The sequence below is a fragment of the Mustelus asterias genome, chromosome 4 (genome assembly GCF_964213995.1).
Source record: "Mustelus asterias chromosome 4, sMusAst1.hap1.1, whole genome shotgun sequence".
NCBI lineage: Eukaryota > Metazoa > Chordata > Chondrichthyes > Carcharhiniformes > Triakidae > Mustelus > Mustelus asterias.
Window position 1 is genome coordinate 71,158,162 of NC_135804.1, and position 11,393 is coordinate 71,169,554.

The window sequence follows — 11,393 nt, forward strand, 5'->3', positions numbered from 1 at the left end:
TAGAGAAGTTTAGTATGATCAAAAGTAGTCAGCACGGCTTTGTCAAGGGCAGGTTGTGCCTTACGAGCCTGGTTGAGTTCTTTGAAAATGTGACCAAACACATTGACGAAGGAAGAGCGGTGGATGTGGTCTATATGGACTTCAGCAAGGCGTTCGATAAGGTCCCCCATGCAAGACTTCTTGAGAAAGTGAGAGGGCATGGGATCCAAGGGGCTGTTGCCTTGTGGATCCAGAACTGGCTTGCCTGCAGAAGGCAGAGAGTGGCTGTGGAGGGGTCTTTCTCTGCATGGAGGTCAGTGACCAGTGGAGTGCCCCAGGGATCTGTTCTGGGACCCTTGCTGTTTGTCATTTTCATAAATGACCTGGATGAGGAAGTGGAGGGATGGGTTGGTAAGTTTGCTGACGACACCAAGGTAGGTGGTGTTGTGGATAGTTTGGAGGGATGTCAGAAGTTGCAGCGAGACATAGATAGAATGCAAGACTGGGCGGAGAAGTGGCAGATGGACTTCAACCCGGATAAGTGTGTAGTGATCCATTTTGGCAGATCCAATGGGATGAAGCAGCAGTATAATATGAAGGGTACCATTCTTAGCAGTGTAGAGGATCAGAAGGACCTTGGGGTCCGGGTCCATAGGACTCTTAAATCGGCCTCGCAGGTGGAGGATGCGGTCAAGAAGGCGTACGGCGTACTAGCCTTCATTAATCGAGGGATTGAGTTTAGGAGTCGGGAGATAATGCTGCAGCTTTATAGGACCCTGGTTAGACCCCACTTGGAGTACTGCGCGCAGTTCTGGTCACCTCATTACAGGAAAGATGTTGAAGCCATTGAAAGGGTGCAGAGGAGATTTACAAGGATGTTGCCTGGATTGGGGGGCATGCCTTATGAGGATAGGTTGAGGGAGCTTGGTCTCTTCTCCCTGGAGAGACGAAGGATGAGAGGTGACCTGATAGAGGTTTACAAGATGTTGAGAGGTCTGGATAGGGTAGACTCTCAGAGGCTATTTCCAAGGGCTGAAATGGTTGCTACGAGAGGACACAGGTTTAAGGTGCTGGGGGGTAGGTACAGAGGAGATGTCAGGGGTAAGTTTTTCACTCAGAGGGTGGTGGGTGAGTGGAATCGGCTGACGTCGGTGGTGGTGGAGGCAAACTCGTTGGGGTCTTTTAAGAGACTTCTGGATGAGTACATGGGATTTAATGGGATTGAGGGCTATAGATAGGCCTAGAGGTAGGGATATGATCAGCGCAACTTGTGGGCCGAAGGGCCTGTTTGTGCTGTAGCTTTCTATGTTCTATGTTCTAAGAAATATGTCTCTTTTTAGTAAACTTGAAGCCTACATTGGAAACATTGAAGAGAGGGTCCAGTGTGCAGAGCTCATGTGTTTGTTTTTGGGCCAACAATTTTGAGGAGAACGAGAAACAGGAAGTGATCCTGTTGACGGCATGTGGGGTTTCGACCTTCAATGTAATAAAAAGCCTGACTCAGCGAGATGCCCCTGACTCCAAAGGCTTTAATGAATTGGCGGAATTGGTTAAAGGCTATTATGACCCAAAACCCTCCATAATACTCCAGTGATACTGCTTTAACACAACAGGATGAACCCCTGGGGTATCTGTCACCGAATTTCAGACCAGGCTTGAAAATTGGCAGAGCACTGTGAATTCGGGCCATGTTGCAAGATAGACACGTCTGTGGAATTAACAATGCAACAGTCCAAGGAAAATTATTGGCAGAACTCAATTTGAATCTAAAGAAGGCCATTGAGATAGCCCTATCATTGGAGAATGCAGAGGAAGGAGCTGAGGGGATATCAGATATCAGTGTCCTCCAATTGGGGGAGGGACCTTAAGTAACGTCCATCCCTCAACTGAGAGCAATGATATTTTTAAATATCTTAGAATCCCATACAGCCCAAGTTGATTCACGAGGCAGTCAAGGAGGTTCAGGACCAGCCTTCAGACTCCAAGGAGCCTAGGTCAGAAGGTTGTAGATGTCAGGCGTTGGACTATTGTAATTGTTGCAGAAGACCACAACCGAGGCAAAGATATAGGGACAGTCAAAACGCGTGCAGTTGCGAAAAAAGGCCAAAGCCAGTACAGGACCATACATTGGAGTATGCCCACAACCAGAAAAAGGGACGATGCAATTAAATTGCATCCTATGACAAAGATTGCCTGCATAATGGTGGAGTTGTTAGTAAATGACTACCCATTAAAAAATGCAAGTGGATAGAGGGGCTGCAGTCTCTGTTATCGGGGAGCAGACTTATAATTGCTTCCAAACTGGTATTCAGCTCCTGGACTTAGAAAGCACAAAGGCCCGTCTGGCCACCTACACTGGGGAACCATTACAGATAAAGGGCACCGTGGCAACCCTAGTGACTTACAGGTAGCAATCAGTTCGAATTCTACTCATCAATGTATGGGGACAAGGACCTAGCCATATGGGGAGAGATTGGCTCCAGCGCATCAGACTGAACTGACTGGAGATTTTCAGATTGGGCATGGGAGGTACGATGCAAAGTCATAAATAAGTGCCCCAAAGTCTTCCAAGAAGGGTTTGTAAAAGTAAGGGAGGCCAAAGCTAACATCTGCACCAAAGTACTCTAGAGCAAGACCAGTTCCTTACTCCCTAATGAAAAAAGTAGAGACGGAACTGGAATGCCTGGCAAAGCTGAGCATTATAGGACTTGTATATTTGGCAGAATGGACTATATCTGTTGTTCCTGTCCTCAAGCTGGATAAGCCGGTCCGACTTTGTGGATACTTTAAGCTTATTGTCAATTGTGTTTCTAAACTTGACCGATTTACCATACCCCGGATTGAGGATCTGTGCGCCAGGTTAACTAGAACTGAAATCCGTCCTGGGGTTAGTGAATTATTAGGGGAAGTTTAGTCCTAATTTAGCTTCTTTGTTGGCCCCCTTGCATACCCTAAAACGGAAACATCAAAGGCAGTCTTGAGGGGTGACACAGGTGGAGACTTTTAATAGAATTAATTCTGTCCTCTTTATTGGCCCACTTTGACCTCAAAAAAATCCTTACCTTGGCCAGTGATGCTTCTCCTTATGGGGTTGGGGCAGTACTGGCACAATGCTGGAGAGATGGAACAGAGAAGCCTATTGCATTCGCAGCTAGGGCCCTATCGGACACTGAGCGGAGGTATTCCCAGATTGAGAAAAAGGGGTTGGCAATTGTCTTTGGCGTTAAAATGTTCCATCAATATGCCTATGGTAGATGCTTCATCATACTAATTATCATAAACCATTGCTGGAACTCTTTAAAGAAGACAAGGTAATATCCTCCATTGCCTCCAACTAGCTCGAGCATTGGACTTTGTTCCTGGAGGCTTATGAATACCTCCTAGAGCACTGTCCCAGGACAGTGAGTCATCTGCTGTTGCCCATAAATCCGGCTCATGGAAGAGGTTATGATGACCCTCAATATTTTGGACAGCTTGCCGGTATTAATCAAGACATTGACACAAAAGGATCCAGTCCTATCTAAATTAAAACATATAATATTATGATTATATCAGAAGGTAGCCCTCAAATAAAACAAAACACTAGTTGATGAAGAGAGACGAGCTTAGTGCTGAGGATGGCATCATACTCTTGGGTTCCCATGTCCCATGTCACCCAGGGCGACATCCGATACTTATGGAATTATATCGTAGTTATCCTGGGATTTCAAAGATGAAGATGCTAGCCAAGAGCTACACATGGTGGCCCAGTCTTAATGTGGACATTAATGACTTGGTCAGACAATGAGAGTCGTGACAAGAAAATCAAAACCTCCCTCCACAGCCTGCCTAAATCCATGGGAGAGGCCTGGTAGACCCTGGGTGTGAGTACATGTGGACTTTGCCAGCCCTTTTTTGGGCTCCATGTTCCTGATTATACTCGACACGCATTCCAAATTGTTGGAGATATTTCTCATGATTTTCACCACTTCCCATGCTACTATTGAGAAACTAAAACAAAGTTTCTGCATGCATGAGTTACCTGAAGTCCTAACCTCTGACAATGGCACTGCCTTTACTAGAACTGAGTTTCAGGCCTTCACGCTTTCTAATGGAATCAACCACATTAGGACAGCACCCTATCACCCATCATCGAATGTGTTGGCTGAATGGGCGGTGCAGACTTTTAAGCTTGGCATGAAGAACCAACCCGCAGCATCCACAGAGACCAAACTGGCATATTTGACTATCGGACTACCCCTTACACAATGACAGGAATTGCCCCAGTGGGTTTATTAATGGGTTGGAGGCTTCAGACAAGATTAAGCTGACTGTTCCCAAACCTGGCAGGGAGGGTGGAGCCCAACAAGAGAAGCAGAAGAAGAATAATGATCCTGCAAGAACAGAAAGAACATTCAAAACTGGTGACCCAGTCCACATGAGGAACTTTGGGGATAGTCGCAGTTGGGTCCCTGGGGATTGTAACAGAAAAGGGAGCTCATGTCTTTTAAGTACAGGGCAAAATTGTTTAGAAACAACTGGAACATCTCAGGAGTAGGGAGCCCATGCCAGTGCAGGCCTTATTAGCAGCCATGCGGTTTGCCACTGCCAGCATTGAGCCACAACTGGAAGTCAACACACACCTGCCCCTCCAGGTGATGAGGTCACGGATTCCAAGATGGAAGCAGAATAGACCGACACCCCAATGGATGCAAGACCCAGGAAGAACCGACGACAGTGATTTCATGGCGCTCCCTTTGGAAGCAAATGTCTCCAATCCCTTTCACATCCCTTGATCCGGTCCTTCGTCCAATCGACCCCAGGCTGATCGCTAAGCAGCGGAAAAGGCCCTCCTGTGGCAGGCATTTTGGGGAAGAAATGGACTTGAGGGGGGAGGGATGTTATGATGGCCACAGGGGACCACCTGTGGGCTTCATAGAATATCTATTAGGCGAGTGGAAGCTTGCCCAATAGGGAAGAAGCAGCGGGGGTTTCGAACCGGTTGGCTTCACTCAGGTCGGCAGTCAAAAGACTTGGGCTGACCTATACTCTGTAGCCGCTGAATGGCATTCGAAAAACACTGCAAATAAAGGGTGATGGTGACGGAATCTGGTCTTGGTAAGATTATTACAATTTTGTCAGAGCAATTTTGGCCTCAACTGCTTTCTGTGGTAATAAATTCCACAGACTTACCATGCTCTAGCATCAGTGCCGGGTTTAGACTTGGTGAGGCCCTCAGCTATATAAAGCTTGGAGGCCCCTTGTTAAAAAGTTACACCAAAAGGTCTCACAAAGGTGTGTACCAAAACAGGACCTTGGGTCGCCACAAAAAAATTGAAAACATAATTATGCCTTTTAATTATTTAATAGCAAGGTATTTAAAGTGAAAAATACAAATTATTTTCAAATGAATGCATTTACTGATTACATATTTATCATTTGGCTGGCTTGATCTCTCTCATAGATTTTGGTAATTTTTTGAGTTGCTCTTCAAGCTGGTGCTTTCTTTTTCTTTTCTGGTATCCGCTCTTAAATGTTCTCTTCATTGTAAACCTTCTGAAATTTTGTGAGGCCCCTGCGGATTGTGAGGCCCAAAGCTGTAGCTTGTTTAGCTTGTGCCTAAATCCGGCACTGCTCTTGGTGAAGACATTTCTCCTCATCACAGTCCTAAACGGTGTACCCTGTATCCCAAGACTGTGACTCTTGGTTTTGCAAGCCCTGCCATCAAGAACATCCTTCCTGCATTTAATCCTCTTCGCATTTTATAGGTTTGTATGAGGACCCCCTTATTCTTCAGGAATCCAGTGAATACAATCCTAACGGTCAGGGAGCCGTTGCAGTCTCTGACCCCGCTCTTCGGAGGCTGCAGCGGCGACTTCAGACTTTCATTTTGCAGGTCGATAACAGCGCGGACGCGGATCGGACCAGAAGACGGTAAAGTGGGATTTGGCGGTAGAGTTGGGCGCGCGGTTCATTATGTCAATTTAAAAGAATGCAAATGCATTTAAATCGCCGGACCCGAGCCCAAATCGGGTGTCGGTAAAGCCGCGATCTGCTCGGAATCGGGTGCAGATCGCGGTATAGGCCCGACACCCAACTTTACTGCGATTTCGCACCCGTTTTCGGGCGCGATGTTTTGGTAAAATCAGGCCCTGGGAATCCAATCATACAGATGATTCACATACACTAAGAATCCATTCACAATGAGTTTTCATTTAGGGTGATAGAATCAGAGATTGACAGCATGGAAACAGGCCCTTCGGCCCAACTTGTCCATGCCCGCATTTTGCCCATATCCCTCCATACCCATCTTACCCATGTAACTGTCTAAACGCTTTTTAAAAGACAAAATTGTACCCGCCTCTACTACTACCTCCTGTTCCAGACACTCACCACCCTTTGTGTGGAAATAATTGCCCCTCTGGACCCTTTTGTATCTTTCCCCTCTCACCTTAAACATATGTCCTTTAGTTTTAGACTCCCCTAACTTTGGGAAAAGATTTTGACTATCTAGCTGATCTATCCCCTCATTATTTTATTGACCTCTATAAGATCACCCCTAAGCCACCGCGCTCCAGAGAAAAAAGTCCCAGTCTATCCAGCTTCTCCTTATAACTTAAACCATCAAGTCCCGGTAGCACCCGAGTAAATCTTTTCTGCACGGTTTCTAGTTTAATAATATCCTTTCTACAATAGGATGACCAGAACTGTACACAGTATTCCAAGTGTGGCCTTACCAATGTCTTGTACAACTTCAACAACACATCCCAACTTCTGTATTCAATGTTCTGACATTGAAGACCCATTTACATTGAAGATCCATTCATACTGAGGATCCATTCACACTGAGCATTCATAGAATCGTAGACTCCCTCACCATAATCCCACATTATTACCCAGCTAATCCCCCTAACCTACTCATTTTTGATGATCCAATTACATTGAGAGCCAATTCATTCTGAGGATCCATTCACATTGAGGATTAATTCAGATACTTTTATTGAATTCGAATTCCACCATTTACCGTGGTGGGATACAAAACTGGATCCCAGAACAGTAGCTGAGTTTCTGGATTAATAGTTGAGCGAAAATACCACTAGGCTATCGCCTCCCCTGAGGGTTCATTCTCAGTGACAATCAATTTCACATTGAGAACCCATTCATACCCTGGAATTCCTTATCACTGAGAATCAATTCATACTGCGAATCCATACACACTGCGAATCCATTCACACTCGAGAATCCATTCACACTGACACTCAATCGTACTGAGAATCCATTCACAGAGAGTTAATTTGTGTTGGGGAGAAATGGGGGGGTGGCGGGGGGTGGGGTGGGGGGGGAGATCTGGAAAGTGGGTTTCTGATGAGTGAATGAAGAATGGGTTAAATCCACAGTGATAGACCTGAGAAGGAGACTGAATGAAAAAGACAATGAAAGCGCAACACCATTAAAACCATTTCAATTGCAGTGACTGATGCAGTGAAATACTCTCCTCAAATGTGGTGAATCCTCTACTGGGGCAGAATGTTGAAGGTGTTTCAGGACTGGATCCACAAAGCAATTCTCCCAACACTTGTAACATTCCAGTTTTGTGATAAATATTAATGATATAGTGGGGGTAGGGCCTGGGTGGGATTGTGGTCGGTGCAGACTCGATGGGCCGAATGGCCTCCTTCTGCACTGTAGGGTTTCTATGATTTCTATGATTTCTATGATTCTCGAGGGTAACTAACTCCCTTGTGTAAAGAGAATGATTACATTCCATTCTCTGATATCTACAATGTGACATTTGTGCGGAGTATAAAGGGTTAACATTATGGGTGTGCTAATCTATGGGCACATGATGGAATGGCATGGTCAGTCACATGTTGGAGAGTTTGGTATCATGCTTTAGAACATCGTGCCTACTTTGTAAGTTGTTTCAAAGTGGTGCAAACGCAGGAGAGTTAAATGGATATCAGAGTATATCTACAGTCTGGTTGCTAACCAATTCCCACTCGGAGATTGCAGGATACAAGGAGCAGCTCAGAAATATTGACAATCTTTTCATTAACATCATCACTGATCTCATTCTCAGCTGTGGCTCATTGGGTCTCACTCTCACCACTCACACAGGTCAGAGCCTCAAAATCCACTCAGAAACCTGGAGCACAAAACCTCGGTTTACATTTCAATGCCGCACAGAGGGAATGATGCACTGCCTGGGCTGCCCACATTTCATGGGTGATGTTAATCTGAGGCCTGTTGATCCAGAAGGAATTCTTCCAGTGTAGACAATAAAAATATAACAAAACTTACTCCAACTTATAAATCAAAGAAAAGCTTTTATAAAGAAACATCATTACTCCAAACTTGAGGCCTCACTCTGAGCCATTCCAAGTTCCCCACAATTCCCAACATGTTCTAATTTATACTGAGTCAGCTGGTCATCACGGCATTCTCTCATTGGTGACATGGTTTACTCAGCCAACTGACCCTTACAGCTTGTTACCATTGGTCACATCACAACAGATGCAATGTTATCACGAGTTACATTCTAACAAGGCCGTGTCGGCCCTCTCAAGGTGGGGTAAAATATCACATGGCTTTATTTAGGAGTTGTGGCTTTTGCTACCAAATAAACCTGTTGGACTTTAATCTGGTGTTGTTAAACTTCTTACTTTATTCAGGATAGCAGGGCAGCTCTCCCTGGTGTCCTGGGAATTATACATCTTTCAATCAACATCATCAGAACAGTTTATCTGGCGATAATTACATTGCTGTTTGTGGGATCTTGCAGTGTACAAATTTCCTGCTGCCTTCCCTATATTACAACAGTGACAACATGTCAGAAGAGTTTCAGTGACTGTGAAGCATTCTCACATGTCTCGAGATGGTGCAAGACAGTTACGGAAAGACAGTCTTTATGCCTTTTCCACACACACTGATATATTTTGATGTTTAAACTCACTGCCTCCTCAGACCTGTGTCCCACAATGTGGAATGGTCCAATCAGAAAGCTCGATTTTTCTCACTGGTTATCTCTTTGCCCAGATGGGGAAGTGGTGAGATTATCTGGGGAAAATGAGCTGACAGTCGAAGAATCACCGAACCAGGAAGTTCCAGGCATTCAGTGCAGCTTAACCCAAGAACTCCCATTCACAGAACAACATGTACTTCCCATTTCAGGGAATGCCGAAATGGAGGAACAATCACACTGAGAACTTTCATTGCTGGCGAATGGGCAAAGTTCCAGGGGGTCTCCCTATTGCAGACTCTGCAGTTTTACACAATATAAACCATGAGGTGATAACTGGTTCCTGACAACGCACACTCACTCTTCAACACTCAACACTCCCAAGTTGGGCAAGGACATGATGAAGACAGCACACTGTGTGGCTGCTGCTGTTTTGGGAACACTGCTGATCTGCTTGATCCAGGATGTTGCTGCTTCACCGGGTAAGAGAGAGAGACTTCCTTATTGGCAATATTCTCCGAGAATGTCAGAATGAACTAAACTGTGACAGACAGTTTAAAATAGTCTGCTGGCTTCCACCAATTGCACATATTATTTATTAGTTTTCAATGTGTTTATTCCAAATATAGAATCATAGAATCCCTACAGTGCAGTCGGAGGCCATTCGGCCCATTGAGTCTGCACCGGCAACAATCTCATTTGGCCCTATCGCTGTGACCCCACATATTTACCCCGTTAATTCCTCTAACCTACACATCCCAGGACACTAAGGGGCAATTTAGCATGGCCAATGTACCTAACCCGCACATCTTTGGACTATAGGAGAAAACCGGAGCACTCGGAGGAAACACACGCAGACACGGGAGAATGTGCAAACTCCACAGATAGGGACCCAAGCTGGGAATCGAACCGAGGCCCCTGGAACTGTAAGGCACAGTGCTAACCACTGTGCTACTGTGCCGCCCAAACTATGATCCCAGAACAGAGAAGAAAGATTGAACAGATTGTGTCTTTTTTCTAGAAAAGTGAAAGCTGAGAGGTGACTATTGAAGGAGGTTTATAAACAACAGTACAGATCAGTTGGGCCAAATGGTCTGTTTCATTTCTGTTGATGTATTTCTATGGAAACAGCTGAAGGATAATGTTACTATCAGCGAGAATCTGCTGTGATACCCATCCCATATTTAACTGTGTCTCTTTCTCCATCTCATTGCAGCTGGCACTGTAACAATCGAATGTTGTGAGAATTTTAAACCCACTCCGATTGTTCATAAAAGGCTAGTAAGCTACAAGAAAACAATTGGCTGCTCCATTCCCGCCATTGTGTAAGTCTTTCAAGGTGTTTTGACCACAGTGTGTTGAAATGAAAGATATGGAGCTGGTGTCTGTAACTCTCTGATAATGACATCTCATTTCATTCTTTCAGATTTACAAACAGACGGAAGATGAGAATTTGTGCCAAAGCAAATGAGAAATGGGTACAAACCGCAGTCAGATTTCTGGAAAAGGGACTGAAGAAGTGAAGAGAGAAGAAGACGTTGAAATCACAGCACTTTAAAACCATTTAAAATACAGAGACTGTTGATGTGATAATTAGCATTAAAAATTGCCATGGTAACTACATTTTCCCGTGTAAACCACAGTCACCAAAAGTGACAGAAAAAAAATGGTGTCACTGTATCAATGTGGGTCCCAGCCAATGAAAGCCCTGAGGTCGGGCAATATTCCATAGACTGCACATTCAACAGTGTGAGGCTGTGTGAGTATAAACAATCAGTCTCCCCATTTCAGTGGGGTTTGTCCCTCAGACCCCTGACTGTCTTTGGCCAGAGAAGATGAACAGAATTACAACCACAGCTCTCACAACTGGGTCAGCAGTGAGGGGTCAGAGAAAGGAGGGGGTGGGGAGACACTGGGAGACAATGGGGAAGTTGGTGGGGAGGCACTAGGGGTCAGGGAGAAACTGGTGGAGGGGGACATACTGGTGCAGGGGGTAGGGGAGACTGGGGATGGGGGAAACACTGAAGGAGGGGGGAAGGGAGACACTGGGGGAGTAGTTGGGGAAGACACTGTTTGTGGGATGGGGAAGACACTGGGGATAATGGGTGAGGGAGACATTAGGATTCTCTGTTTTGATTGCTAATCTCAATGTTTTTATTATTTGATCCCTTCTCTTCCCTCATTTCTTCACTGATTTCTCAGCTCCTGCTTTTTATAAATTGAAAATGTGATGATGAAATAAAGGAGATTTTTGATTAAGTTTCTCTTGTTGTCTCAAAGCAGCTTCATTCTTCATTTTTATTCAACAGATGAACAGTGTTGAATTACCTCCCTGTTTCCATCCTCATTTTCCATTCACTCACACTGTGAGCTGATTAATGATCCTGAGGCTTTAAACAGAATGCGCAAGTATCCACGGCACATTCAGCTGTCATGGGAGCAGAGGAGTAGGAGAAGGCCATTCAGCCCTTCAAAG

General features: G+C 45.1%; 1 protein-coding gene across 1 annotated transcript; it reads left to right on the top strand.

Annotated features, from left to right (window-relative positions):
- The first annotated feature begins 9,049 nt into the window (after positions 1 to 9,049).
- On the top strand, positions 9,050 to 11,181 carry LOC144492323 (C-C motif chemokine 5-like). Its single transcript, XM_078210315.1, has 3 exons — positions 9,050 to 9,399; positions 10,134 to 10,242; positions 10,344 to 11,181. Exons 1-3 carry the CDS (start codon positions 9,315 to 9,317, stop codon positions 10,438 to 10,440), a joined length of 291 nt encoding a protein of 96 aa, XP_078066441.1. The 5' UTR covers positions 9,050 to 9,314; the 3' UTR covers positions 10,441 to 11,181.
- The last annotated feature ends 212 nt before the right edge of the window (positions 11,182 to 11,393 follow it).

Excerpts from the sequence above, each read along its gene's own strand:
- LOC144492323 (XM_078210315.1), top strand. The coding sequence starts at position 9,315 with ATGATGAAGACAGCACACTGTGTGGCTGCTGCTGTTTTGGGAACACTG. Across the intron at positions 9,400-10,133 it reads GGATGTTGCTGCTTCACCGG|CTGGCACTGTAACAATCGAA; the intron begins GTAAGAGAGAGA and ends ATCTCATTGCAG. Across the intron at positions 10,243-10,343 it reads TGCTCCATTCCCGCCATTGT|ATTTACAAACAGACGGAAGA; the intron begins GTAAGTCTTTCA and ends TCATTCTTTCAG.